Below are 14,257 nucleotides of genomic sequence, written 5' to 3' on the forward strand. Positions count from 1 at the left end.
CCTGGGTTAATCCTGGGTTATTCGTGGGTCCTATCCTGGGTTATTCGTGGGTCCTATCCTGGGTTAATCTTGGGTTATTCGTGATCTTGTTCAGGCCTTTTTCGTCTTCTTCTTTTTTTGATTCAAGTTATTCCGTCTCCCACTTTAGTATTTCTGCTCCTCTCCTGTCAAGTCTAGTTCCTTTAGTTCCAGTCTGCCCACCCTGGCTGCCCTGGCCCACAGCGACCCTCGTCGCTCCAGTGTAGTCGGGGTTCAGTGGGGTGCTGGGGGTGGAAGGTGGGCTGTAATTGGCACGGCCGCGGGTTGGCACATGGCACCGGGGCCCTCAACCCGTCTAATGGACCCGGCGGGCTGGCAGCGTCTGTGGGGGGGCGGCGCTGCCTCTGGGCTGATGGGTGGAGGCGGCGCTGCCTCTGGGCTGATGGGTGGAGGCGGCGCTGCCTCTGGGCTGATGGGTGGAGGCGGCGCTGCCTCTGGGCTGATGGGCGGAGGCGGCGCTGCCTCTGGGCTGATGGGCGGAGGCAGCGCTGCCTCTGGGCTGATGGGCGGAGGCAGCGCTGCCTCTGGGCTGATGGGCGGAGGCGGCGCTGCCTCTGGGCTGATGGGCGGAGGCGGCGCTGCCTCTGGGCTGATGGGTGGAGGCAGGCCTTTGTTCATTGGCTGCTTCTGAAGCATAGTGTTCTGTGTGTGTGTGTGTGTGTGTGTGCCTGTCTGTGTTGGATGTGTGGGTCTGTGTTGGGCAGCAGGTGTGTAACTGGAGAGGAGTCCCATGTTTCCAGAATGTTCTCCCTCGTTCAACACATATTTAAATACAATTCAACCTTGATTAAAGAAGCACCGAGTACATTTATATTCAGTGGCTTAAGGAGTGTGTTCTGACTTTATCTGGTGCGAAGGGAAAGCAGATCGTGTCCTTTCCTTGACCTGTGTCCAATCTGCTCTGGTGCATCGTCTGCAGAATCCTCTGGTTAAAGTTGGCCCATAATACTGATCCTCTGCATCTCCACACTGCTCCGTCATCAATGGCTGATTGATTCACTCTGATGTTATGATGACATCTTCTGTAACACTTGTCTTCAGTCTATTTCTGAGAGTTCTGTTAGTTCTGAAAACCTTGGAATACATTAGTTTTAATAACCTCGTGCATTGACATTTAATGAACACATCATATCCTGTTATGACTGGATGGATTAAACAAGACTCCACCGTAGGTAACTCCTGACGAGATGAACCTGGGGCTGTGGGGGTTTGGTGGTCGCTTCCTTAGATCAAAGGGGATCGAGGCTAAACAACGAGACGGTGTGGAGGCATGAAGGGCCTGTGTGAACACACTACCAACATGAATGGAGGCCAGGGATGAAACGGACAAGGAATAAATGGGCCAGTTATTTGAGGCGTATTTGGAAACCAAGAATAAAACAGAAATATTGTTTTTGTTTTCTTAAGCCAACCATCAAAACAGACTTTCTATTGTTTTGCGGGAGTAAATTACGAATAGAAAGTGTTTGGACCAGGGTATCTAAAGACAGGAAAAAACCCTTTCCTTTACTGAGACACAAAGACAGAAATAATTATGTAGCCCATGTCATTCGATATGAGCGGTTCTTACACTAATATCAGCAAAGATGTTCTCAAACAGGGGAACACACACACACACACACACACACACACACACACACACACACACACACACACACACACACACACACACACACACACACACACACACACACACACTGGGGGTGACCCTGCGCCGCAGTAGGACGCAGCCTGGCAGGCTGAAGCCAAGGGCAGTCGGAGGAGCTCCGCTGGTTCATTAGGCTCCGTAGAGCCCCCCCTTGGTCAGGGGGGGGGATATGACACACACCGGGGGGTGGGCGCCAGCACATATACATGACTTTCTCACCGTATGCATGGAGTCAAATTCAAATGCACATACAGCGCGCACACACACGTGGCCGAGCCCACGGAGGCACGCCACAGTGAGAGTCGGGGGGTGGGGGTGGGGGGGGGGGGGGGGGGGGGGGGGGGCTGGGGTTTCAAGGGCAGTAGCGTGAGTTTGAACGTCAGCAGGATTTTGAGGACCCTCTTTTTTATATTTTTGTCTCTCTCTCTCTCCCTTCTGTTCACCCAAACCCACTCCAGCCCAAAATGTTTTACATCTTTTCTGTTTCCCCAATAACCTTTCCCTCTCTCTCGCCCCCGTCTCTCTGTCCTCCCCCCTACCTCTCTCAGGGGGCTGCTGTCCCCACTCTGCTCTCTCTCCCTGCCCCCCCACAGTGTCCTCTGCAGTCATGTGACGGCGTTCTCCACCTTCCTTCCTCTCCGCTCACTGGCTGTCTAAAAAAAGAGTTCCAGCACTCCCTGTCCATTGTCACCCCCCGTAACACAATGTTCCTGCCGTGTTCCCACGGCGACGCCGATGACGAGGGCTGTCAGGGGAACGTTCACACAGATTGTACCTTGGCGTAGTGTTCCTCCCTAGCTGTAATGGTTCGGTCCGTGTGCCCCCCTGGCTGTAATGGTTTGGTCCGTTTGCCTCTCTCGCTGTAATGGTTTGGTCCGCGTGCCCCCCTCGCTGTAATGGTTTGGTCCGCATGCCCCCCTCGCTGTAATGGTTTGGTCCATGTGCCCCCCTCGCTTTAATGGTTTGGTCTGTGTGCCCCCCTCGCTGTAATGGTTTGGTCCGTGTGCCCCCCTCGCTGTAATGGTTTGGTCTGTGTGCCCCCCTCGCTGTAATGGTTTGGACCGTGTGCCAAACCATTGTTTGTCTCCGTCGCTCCGGCCTGGTGTCTCCGTTGCTCCGGCCTGGTGTCTCCGGCGCTCCGGCCTGGTGTCTCCGGCGCTCCGGCCTGGTGTCTCCGGCGCTCCGGCCTGGTGTCTCCGTCGCTCCGGCCTGGTGTCTCCGGCGCTCCGGCCTGGTGTCTCCGGCGCTCCGGCCTGTTGTCTCCGGCGCTCCGGCCTGGTGTCTCCGTTGCTCCGGCCTGGTGTCTCTGGCGCTCCGGCCTGGTGTCTCCGGCGCTCCGGCCTGGTGTCTCCGGCGCTCCGGCCTGGTGTCTCCGTGGCGCTCCGGCCTGTTGTCTCCGGCGCTCCGGCTCAAAGCGTTCCCGCTGTATCCTTTAGTTAGTTTTCCCTCCACCGTAGCGGAGGCGTTGAGTTCTGCTGAACGCTGGAGTGGCGTTGTCTTCTCCCTCTGTGTTTATCAGGGAGTACTGCGGCACGCCCTTCAGTCACACCTCACCGCGGCGCTACGCTGGGGATTAATAACGGAGGGAATGTCTGGGAATATGTTAATGACATTATTCAGATACTGAACTGACCCCCCCCTCACCTGTGTCTCAGAGAGAGGCCTCCCCTTCCCTCGTCGCCTCCCCTTCGCTCCACTGGTCTCGGTAATGCTCCCCCCCCCCCCCAACGCGCCGGACATGACGGATGGCTGGAGACCTCCAGAGGTTCACTCCCTGGGGGGGGGGGTTGTCTTCAAGATAAAGGCAACTTTAAACCACCCCTCCCCCAGGATAATCAATCAATCAGTTCATATTGGGGGCCTTCCGATCAGCCCATACATCAATCTCCCACTCGGCAGATGTTGTTTCCCGTGGTCGTTGTGATGGTATCACACACAGCATTACAGCTCAACGCTTTCTGTTCATGCCTTTGTTTTGTAGATATTCCGGTGTGACCCTGCTTGTTTTTATATGATATTAGGCGGGCAGCCAAATTTCGTTGTCATTTTTTTAGTCATTTGAAATATGAACAAGTGATCTGTGATCTCTTCCCTCGGTTGGCAGTGGTGGTGGACTGTGGAGTGCTGCGTATGTTCATTGTTTTCTATTTAGCATCAGACAAGGAGAAGGGATTTTAACTTGGATCGATCTCTGAACATGTGTCAGGTATCTGCAACATATGCTGATAGCCCCTCTGTTCCTGCTACACACACGCACACACACGCACACACACACACGCACACACACACACACACACACACTGACGCCACCGTCCTCATCATTAAGGACAGCTGTGAGTGACCCTGCTCCCGGTTGACCTCGGGTTCCCGCTCAATGAGCTACAGACTCGGAGAGGACACTTCATTCCCAAGCTGCCTTTAACCAGCGGCTGGATTAACACATGCACATACACAAACAAGGAGTGGGGGGGGCTCACTCCCACACACAGAAACACACACATCGCCTACGCACCTTGTGGCCCTGTCGGCCCCTGTCAGGAGGGGGTCAGCCCCTTGCCCCCCTGGGTCAGCCTGTCATTACTCACGGGCCCCCAACAGACCACTTCAGCCCCAGATCGGCCCCCAACAGACCCCCACACCCCCAGGTGGGCCTCAGCTGGGATCAGCTCCTCTCCAACAGGGGGAGGCAACGTCTCTCCAGAGGAGCGTATTGGCTGGGATTGAGGAAGGCAAGTTGCCCCATATTGGACAATTGTATTGAAACAAGAAACACTTCATTGACAAACCCGTCTGGCAGCAGCGCTCCTCTCAAGATTTCTACATAATATGCAAATTACAAAAGTCCCCTCCCCGAAACGAAGAATTCCCTGAATTAAAAAAGTTGAAATGGGTCACAAGAAATACACGGGTGGCTGTTAGTCTAGCGGTTAGTCTAGCGGTTAGTCTAGCTGTTAGTCTAGCGGTTAGTATAGCGGTTAGTCTACCTGTTAGTCTACCTGGTAGTCAACTGTCAGTCTACATGTCAGTCTACCTGGTAGTCTACCTGTCAGTCTACCTGTCAGTCTACCTGTCAGTCTACCTGTCAGTCTACCTGTCAGTCTACCTGTCAGTCTACCTGGTAGTCTACCTGGGCAGCCCGCCTGAGTAAAGTCGAGGTGTTGGAACCTGGAGTGAGATGGTCCGGGGGCCGGTTCCGGGCCCGGGGGCCGTAGGGGACTGCTGGGTCTGTGTGACTGCCCTGCAGGGACGACAACATGTGAAAACGTGCGCTTGTGTTAGAGTAGGGGCGTCTATTGTTGAATCTATTGTTTAGTTCTCAGTTGAGCAGTACAGGGGCTGTACGTTTAGGTTCGCCGTCCAACACTCATTTATCCCCTGTGTGTGCGTGTGCATTTGCACTTTTGTCCCTTTATTGCCATCGCTCAAGGTGAAGGCGGTTAACTGAGCGTTTATGGGACCTGGTTAAATCTCTCATAACCCCGGCCCCTCTCCCTCTGCAGACTAATGACCACCGTCCAAAGGCCCGTCCTTATTGCCCCTCCGCTTTAATCCCCATGATGCTAATTAACTAGCAGCAAATGAATGGCCTCCAATGAGGTTTTTATTGGCTGTTGCTACAGGGGGCTCCTCAGTGTTTTTATGAGAGCGTCTCCGGGGTGAGGCGCACCTCAGAGGCCTGTAGCGCCCCGCGCTCCGTTTTACGATCCGTCTCTTGGATTTGATCTGCGGAGGATGGCTTTTTAAAGATGGTTCCGTCCTGGGTAATGGGATTAGAAGTAGCTCCAGCTCAGACCGTAGTGTCTCCAGGACTGTCTGCAAACGGCTCCACCGGTGAACCGGATGGGGTGCATTCCTTCTGTTTTGATGCCGCCCGTGCTTGATGCTGACCCACTGATTGTGATCATTATGGTTGATTTCATTTTATTTTTTATTCGCCTTGAAGACGCCTCTTTTTTTGACATGGTCTGTCGTCTGACAAATGTCCGCAAGAACCGTCCTGCCATCCCATCCTCCCGTCGCCTTCCCTCTCGCATCTCTCTCAATCACTCACGCTTTCCCTCTTCTCCACCCTCCCCCCCCTCCCCGGCACACTGCTCACCTCCCCCCCTCCCCGTCACACTGCTCACCTCCCACGGGCCGCCTACACCTCGGCCGTGTCAATTAACACCAGAGCTCGCTCACATTTTGCCCGACCTTTGACCCCCCCCAACTCCCACCCTCGCCTGTGGGAGCAGCAACAGAGACCGGGGTTGGGGGGGGGGGGTTCCATTAGTTTGTCATCCTCAGATCCCCCCCCCCCCACAGTGATAGATGGTCTCCATCCAGGGTTGTGACCCGCTGTGCTGCCGGACGGCGCTGCGGGCTGTGAACCTCGGTAATGATGCTGCTGCTACTGCTGACCGGGCAGAACCAGAGACCTGAGCCCAGAGAGGGAGGGGAGGGGGGGAGGAGGGGAGAGGGGGAGAGGAGGGAGGAGAGAGGGAGAGGAGGGAGAGGAGAGGAGGGGGGGAGAGAGGATAGAGCGAGAGGAGGGAGAGCGGGAGAGGAAGGGGGGAGAGGAAAGGGGGAAGGGGAGGAGAGGGTTGGTTAGCACAAAGAGATTGGGATTTTGCGCACCAATCGACCGTGGCTCGTCGTGATATTGTGTTCATTAGGCGTGGGCACGGCCGCGTGGCCATGATTGCAGCGCTACGTCTTGGTTTGTTGTGACGCGGCCCGTCTGGTGTAACTCGATATTGTCTTGGATAAGTCCTTCGAAGTCCTTGAGCTATTGAAATGCAGCATCCCAATGCAAAGTTGTAGAATCGTTTACTCCACTGCCTTTTCATAAATCCTTTGGGCGTCAGGAGCTTAACACACGTGTTGTTGGTGTTATACACCCCTGAGCTGCTGTTCTCAAACCTTTTGATTGGTAAAGTGAGGGTAGAGGAGGGTAAACAGCAAATGGATTCTGGGGCCTTTCCTCACAGAATAAAGAGCTTCTCCAAAGTAAAGTAACTGAAGAATATGGCTACATAACCCGGAGGACAACGAAAAGAAAACAAGGACAAAGCCCTCATTGTAACCCACTTCAACCCAGCGAGTTTGTGACTGGCACAGGTGGCATCGGGGTTATCTAAGTTAATGTATGTTAAGAACCAAAGCTCCTGACTTCACTCTCTTCATAACGCTCAACAAATAAATATAAACACAAATTCATAGTTGCAGAGTTGTCCCCGGAAGTAGACCTTACTTTGTGGCCGACAGACATTTCATTTTCACATTAACAGGAGAGAAGCTTAAAAAACTCTGAGAGACCGCTGGACTAATGCTTCTGGAGATAGATGAGCCTAACTCAGGAGAGACCGCTGGACTAATGCTTCTGGAGGAAGATGAGCCTAACTCAAGAGAGACCGCTGGACTAATGCTTCTGGAGGAAGATGAGCCTAACTCAAGAGAGACCGCTGGACTAATGCTTCTGGAGGAAGATGAGCCTAACTCAAGAGAGACCGCTGGACTGATGCTTCTGGAGGAAGATGAGCCTAACTCAAGAGAGACCGCTGGACGAATGCTTCTGGAGGAAGATGAGCCTAACTCAAGAGAGACCGCTGGACTACTGCTTCTGGAGATAGATGAGCCTAACTCAAGAGAGACCGCTGGACTAATGCTTCTGGAGATAGATGAGCCTAACTCAAGAGAGACCGCTGGACTAATGTTTCTGGAGGAAGATGAGCCTAATTCAAGAGAGACCGCTGGACTAATGCTTCTGGAGGAAGATGAGCCTAACTCAAGAGAGACCGCTGGACTAATGCTTCTGGAGGAAGATGAGCCTAACTCAGGTCCTGACGCAGCAGAGCCTCAACCCGCCCTCTCTAGCCACCTGACGACTGGCCACTAGGGATGTGTCGGTCGTGACTGATTCGTTACAACGAACGAATCCCGAACGTGAACGACAAGAACTGGTTCCCCAAAACAAGAAGAACTGGTTCTTTCATTCTTTTTTTTTTAACATAAACCAAACATATGGTCACGTAAATAAAATATACAAACGAACAGAGCTCCGTCTTCCTCGCGACTTCCATTGATTGAGTCTACAACGTTCTCAAAGATTCAGCCAATGAGAGGTAGCAATGGTGTTGGAATGGCACCTGGGTAAACCAATGACAAGGCGGTACCGTCGAACATGCGCGCTTTCTCTGTCTGACGTATCTTGGGTCATACCATTCGACTCATATATCCCCCTACATTTTTTCGAAAATAGACTTGACCTCCATCTGTTTATTGGATAAACGCATTTCCCAATCCCAGGAGTCTTTGCTCCATTCTACGTCAATTTAAGAACAAACAAAGAAATTAAACTGCAGTTCTTATTTTTTATTTATGACCATGCAAGTTCTGTAATGCCTGAACAATGAAGAATTAAATGTAAAGTAAAATAAAATTATAAATGTAAAACCATGAATGAAATATAGAGAGTAAGCAAGTGGTATAAATATTGGTGGGACGTTCGACATACTAAATAGCAGGCATCTCCAAACGGCGGACTGCGGTCTTGACGGTCCTATCCGGACCTACGACCAATTAAAAAAAAAAAAATTGTTATTAATTTTTTTTTTTTTTTTTTTTTTTTTTTAAGATGTAATCTGACGTAACGAACGAATCAAAACGAACAAATCAAATAAACGAATCGTTATAGTGAACTGAACTGAAAGAACTAGTTCCCGGAAAAGAATCATTTTGCCCATCCCTACTGGCCACCAGTCATTGAGCTGCTGCAGCGCAGGCTAACAGTGGGGTAGAACCCTAGCCACCTGACGACTGGCCACCAGTCATTGAGCTGCTGCAGCGCAGGCTAACAGTGGGGTAGAACCCTAGCCCCTGGATATTACATCCAAAGCCACCGCCATATATTTACAATGGGGAACACACTGATATTTGAGTAATAAAATGAGATGAGCCAGTTGCCGATTTTACACACGAATCTTCACGCAATTTGAAGTACTTTGTCGAGCATATCTCTTCCTGAAACCCCCAGGGTTTAGCTTGCTTTCCTTTCTACTTTGATGCAGTAGTCTAACTCCATTAAATTCACTGGAAGTTGTGAAGTATGTTGCAATTTCATGCAGATCCTGAACAATCAGGACGCAGATGACATGGTTGGCTTGTTACCTGGAAGCCAAATGCTTACAGGTTGGCCTTTGGGAGTGAAAACACCATAGCACCTGAACCTAGTTGACCTAACATGTTTCTAACTTCAACTGTTATTTGGGAGCAAATTATTTATACAATGCTCTTTCAAACAGGGTTTGGACCCGAAATGGATTTCAGTTATTTTCTTTCAAATCTATGTCCATCCTATTTCCAACCCGCTCTCTTTCTTGTCCTGTCTTTGCCCAATCCCTCCACTTATATTGGACCACGCATAAAATACCTTCAACACGAGGTAGCGGGGTGAAGAATGGGAACAGAAAGAGAATGAGGGGCCTCCCAATCCTCCAGCACCAGCCTTCTCTCTCTGTCTGTCTGTCTGTCTCTCTCTCTCTCTGTCTTGCTGTCTGTCTCTCTGTCTCTCTGTCTCTCTCTCTCTCTCTCTCTCTCTCTCTCTCTCTCTCTCTCTCTCTCTCTCTCTCTCTCTCTCTCTCTCTCTCTCTGTCTTGCTGTCTGTCTCTGTCTGTCTGTCTGTCTGTCTGTCTGTCTTGCTCTCTCGCTCTCTGTCTTGCTCTCTCGCTCTGTCTTGCTCTCTCGCGCTCTGTCTTGCTCTCTCGCTCTCTGTCTTGCTCTCTCGCTCTGTCTTGCTCTCTCGCTCTCTGTCTTGCTCGCTCGCTCTCTGTCTTGCTCGCTCGCTCTCTGTCTTGCTCGCTCTCTGTCTCGCTCGCTCTCTGTCTCTCTCTCTCTCTCTCTCTCTGCCCCCCCCCCCGTCAGGCCCCCCAGCAGAGGGGGGGTCCCCCCGTCAGAACCCCCCCCCCCTCCCAGCAGAGGGGGGGTCCCCCCGTCAGGCCCCCCAGCAGAGGGGGGGTCCCCCCGTCAGGCCCCCCAGCAGAGGGGGGGTCCCCCCGTCAACAGCCCCCCCCCCCCCCCCCCAGCAGAGGGGGGGTCTCCCCGTCAGGCCCCCCAGCTCTTGACTGCCGACGCCTCTGTTAATGAATGGTGTTCGGCCGCCTCTATTGTTGCTTTCAAGTTCACCGCCATTTTCTTGTCAATTTCAAGACCACTCCCCCCGCCCATCCACACACCTACTCCCCCCTGCTCCCTCCCCCCTCAACCTCCCCCCCATTGCATAGTGCCTCCTCAATAGTGGGGGTGCTTGGGGGGAGGGGGTCAGTGTCGTATTCAGCCCTATTGTTTGGACTTTAGTATTATTAGATTACCTTTAACGCTCGCTCAATGGGTTTAATCAATTGGAAGTAATCCCGACATTGTGCACATTGTGTGTGTGTGTGTGTGTGTGTGTGTGTGTGTGTGTGGTGGTGAAAAGAATAGAGACTCCATGGGCACACATTTCTCCCCAGCCCCGCCCCCCCCCCGCTTTCCCGCCATTTATTCTGCGTTTATCTCTCCGACTGCTTTCTGTGGATACAGCTGTGTGTGTGTGTGTGTGTGTGTGCGTGTGCGTGCGTGCGTGCGTGCGCGCGACTGCGTCTGTTGTCTTTGTGTCGAGCCAAAGTCCTGTCTTAAATCACTGATGCACATTAACATTGAATTTGGACACACTTGTGGCTCTACACTATACATACTATCCCCTCTCCCTCCCTACCTGTGCAGACCCTCTCCCCATCCTCCCCCTCCTCCTCCTCCTCCTCCTCCTCCTCCTCCTCCTCCTCCAAAGCGCTGGGCCCCGTTCCTAAATTGAGTTGCTGGTGCGTGACAGTTGCCTGGCACCTCAGTCGGGCTAATCCTGTCTGACCAGGGCGCTCTGGGTGATCCCATAAACTAGGGCCCCCCTCCCCCAGCCCCCCTCTCTGGATCAATACGCATTTAAAGCTCTAGTTTAGCCCCACACTTTCCAAGTGCCCCCAGAAGGCCCGTGTGTGTGTGTGTGTGTGTGTGTGCGTGTGTGTGCTAGCGTGTGTGTGTGTGTGTGTGTGTGTGTGTGTGTGTGTGTGTGCGTGTGTGTGCTAGCGTGTGTGCGTGTGTATGGCTGGGTGGGAGGCGGGGTAACGTTTGGCAGCAGCGCTCCATTCACGACGGCTCGGTAACACTTTACAATAAGGTAGTTAATTAACATCAGTAACTGCAGTGATACGTATTGCCTGAATTAAGTTAACTGATGGTGTGGTAATAATGTTCCAATGGGGTCCATGTTAACCACGGTATTCATTTATACAGCAGTTAGTAAACCACAAGGCTGATGGTGCCCTTACTGTTAGGGGTAAGGCTTCCCTGTGGGGGGCTCGGCCGCCGGACAGCGTCTCAGCAGTAGCTGGGGGCGTCCGGTGGGCGGGGGCCGCCTCTCCCACCCAGGTCCACACAGGGGCCCCCCACAGGGGCCCCCCACAGGGGCCCGACGTCAGCGGGTTAGCGTGGGCCCCGTCCACACCGCTGCCCGGCAGTCCCACCACCAACACAGCGCTAGGGTTTGGTTTGAGGTGTACCAGGCCTCCAGGCTGTAAGGTGCTGTCTGACTGACTGTCTGACTGACTGTCTGTCTGTCGGCCAGGTGCTGGAGGATGGTAGAATAGGTATAGGGGCCGTCTGACTGCTGCAGACCATCTGAAGGGTGCATGAACTGTGAATTCTTTGGTAAAGCATTTGTGTGTGCGTGTGTGTGTGTGTCTTTTGTCTCTGTGTCGAGAGGTGAGCCGCAGTGTGTGTGTGTGTGTGTGTGTGTGTGCACATTGTTTCTCTGAGTGTGTGCATTTCCTTATGTATGCCCGTACATTTCTCTGTGTGTTCTTTAAAGGGTGTGCTTCCACTCCCGGCCTTTGAACCACATCGGCAGCCTCTTGACTTTCAAACCTCTCCCCCCTGTTGTTCCCCCTCATCCCAAAACCGCTCTATGGGCCTGTCCCCTCCCACCACGCTCCCAGTGGCCAATCAGAGATGGTTATCAGTGTAGCACTGATTGAATGAGGGGAATATAATATTTTTTTGTATTATAACTTTCTTAAGATAATTTCTCAACCGTCCGTTCATCCTATTCTCAGCTCACTCGCTCTCTCTTTGTCTCTGTCTCTGTATGTCTCTGTATCTGTCTCTCACTCTCTCCTCTCTCTCCCCCTCCCTTTCATTCTCTGTTGAGTTCCCCACCAGCATTTCAAAGTGATTAAAAAACACACTTTGAGGCTTTGAATGCATGGCTGCTCTCCTGAAAAGCAGCCAGCGGGGCTAATATGGCCCGTCCATTTTACACACACACACACACACACACACACACACACACACACACACACACACACACACACACACACACACACACACACACACACACACACACACACACACACACTATGCTTTCATATCAACTTAATGACTTCAGAATTATACGGAAGTCTTAGTTTGTAGACTTCCCTTAACTTCTCCTAGTTTCAAAGTTTAATTCAACACCATCCTATTATGACTGAATGTTCTGTCACTTTCTACGTGAATGTATGTCTTTATGCACATGCACATGCCCGTTTCTGTGTACAGCAATGTAGGAATGGGCTACTGTTTGCTGTTAAGGGAAGGGTGGGAGACAGTTACAAAAGCCAAGACGATGTGTCCTTGTTTATCCTTATGTCTCTCCCTCTCTCCTTTCTCCTAAATGCTTCCCTTCGCTCAGGAGGTCTACTGCAAGGTACGTGTCTGCGACGGTAGAAAACCCAGACAAAGCATTTAGTTGTTCTAGTCACCCTCGCCGTCTCCCTGTGATCACAGAGAGAGCTGGGATCTCTCCTGTGTCTGGACGCTGGTGATTTCCCTTCTCCTGTTTGTTCCTGCTGTCCACAGGCCTCCCGTCACTGCCCATTCCGCCCTGTTTGGTGCAGTCATCTCAGAAGAGGGGGGATCATCACAAAAGCGCACTGAAAATAGCAACACTTTGTGATCAAGAGATAATAAAAAGGGAGAAAAGAGTGGAGCCCAAACAGCTTTTCTTACCTCCAGTTTATATTTATTTGTTTATGTCTTTATTAGGTATTTCCTTTTTGTATCGCCCCGTAGTAAGAACTATTGTTCCAATTTAAATCTACTCAGCGATGCTGCAGTAAGGGCTAGGCAGCTACTTTACCCACTACCCGTCAGACAGACCGCTGACCACTATCCTGGTCTCCTTCCCTGTCGTCCCCACTGTCTCTCCGTGTCCCCAGTGCCTCTGCTTCCTAGCATAATTAGCCTAGTTCCTTGGTATACTAAAAGCTACGTCCTCTGTCTGTTAAAAAGATTCATTTGTTGTTCTCCTCTTAAGGCACATTCTCAAGTGCAAGTTTTCTCATTATGTGTCGTGTGTGTGTCTGTGTGTCTGTGGAAGTGTGTGTGTGTGTGTTTGTGTGTGTGTGTGTGCACATGGAAGCGGCCACACGCATTCCTTCTGTTATTGTTTTAGTTTTTTCCTGATGACTGTCTCGACTATGGACACACTCCGCTGAGCGTATAAGTATTGTTTTCTCCCCTCCTCTCCCCGTCACTCGTGTGTGTGTGTGTGTGTGTGTGTGTGTGTGTGTGTGTGTGTGTGTGTGTGTGTGTGTGTGTGTGTGTGTGTGTGTGTGTGTGTGTCCAGGCTAAGCATCTGGAGGTGCGGGAGGCAGAGCTGAGGAAGCAGGATCTGTTCTACCGGCAGCAGGTGGCCCGGCTCGAGGAGAGGGTGAGTGGTCCGCAGCACAACGCACGCACAGTACAACACGCGCACAGTACAACTCAGAGGCACACAATGTGCGCACAGTACAACTCAGAGGCACACAACACACGCACAGTACAACTCAGAGGCACACAACACACGCACAGTACAACCCAGAGGCACACAACACACGCACAGTACAACTCAGAGGCACACAACACGCGCACAGTACAACTCAGAGGCACACAACACACGCACAGTACAACCCAGAGGCACACAACACACGCACAGTACAACTCAGAGGCACACAACACGCGCACAGTACAACTCAGAGGCACACAACACACGCACAATACAACTCAGAGGCACACAACACGCGCACAGTACAACTCAGAGGCACACAACACACGCACAATACAACTCAGAGGCACACAACACACGCACAGTACAACTCAGAGGCACACAACACAGGCACAGTCATCCCACCTTGTAACGTCATGTCGCAAGATACTGTAGTCTCATGGTTGGTGGATCGTTGTGTCGTTGGGGTCCCTGTTTCACTAACGACTAACAAGTAAGCCCGACTTCTGAGTTAGTGTTTGAAACAACAACAAAGTAGTCCAAACAAGATACAGTTTCGTCCAGTTGTTGGTTTTGGTCAGAATATTTCTTCCGTTTCGTTCAGTGTGTAGCTCAAAAAAAATATTTCTCTGAGGATAATCAAAATTACCCAACGCACAATTTTGTTTAGGTTTGCATTTTAATGAGGGCAGTTTCTACTGTCTTGCTGCAGTTTATTCCACTGTCGCATTCAGCTTAATCCTTGTTTAATTGGG

At 51.7% G+C, this 14,257-nt stretch overlaps 1 protein-coding gene across 4 annotated transcripts in view; it reads left to right on the plus strand.

The window, feature by feature from the left end:
• The window catches only part of chchd3a (coiled-coil-helix-coiled-coil-helix domain containing 3a), a 76,857-nt gene that overhangs the window by 30,264 nt on the left and 32,336 nt on the right, over positions 1–14,257 (plus strand). For 3 of the 4 annotated variants that reach the window (XM_030341465.1, XM_030341464.1, XM_030341467.1), the window contains 2 exons: positions 12,429–12,443; positions 13,365–13,448. In XM_030341465.1, the coding sequence (XP_030197325.1) occupies positions 12,429–12,443; positions 13,365–13,448 (99 nt within the window). The remainder of the gene's footprint in view (positions 1–12,428; positions 12,444–13,364; positions 13,449–14,257) is intronic. The other variant, XM_030341466.1, reaches the window with a different exon arrangement.

The sequence above is a fragment of the Gadus morhua genome, chromosome 19, assembly GCF_902167405.1.
Source record: "Gadus morhua chromosome 19, gadMor3.0, whole genome shotgun sequence".
Taxonomy (NCBI): Eukaryota; Metazoa; Chordata; class Actinopteri; order Gadiformes; family Gadidae; genus Gadus; species Gadus morhua.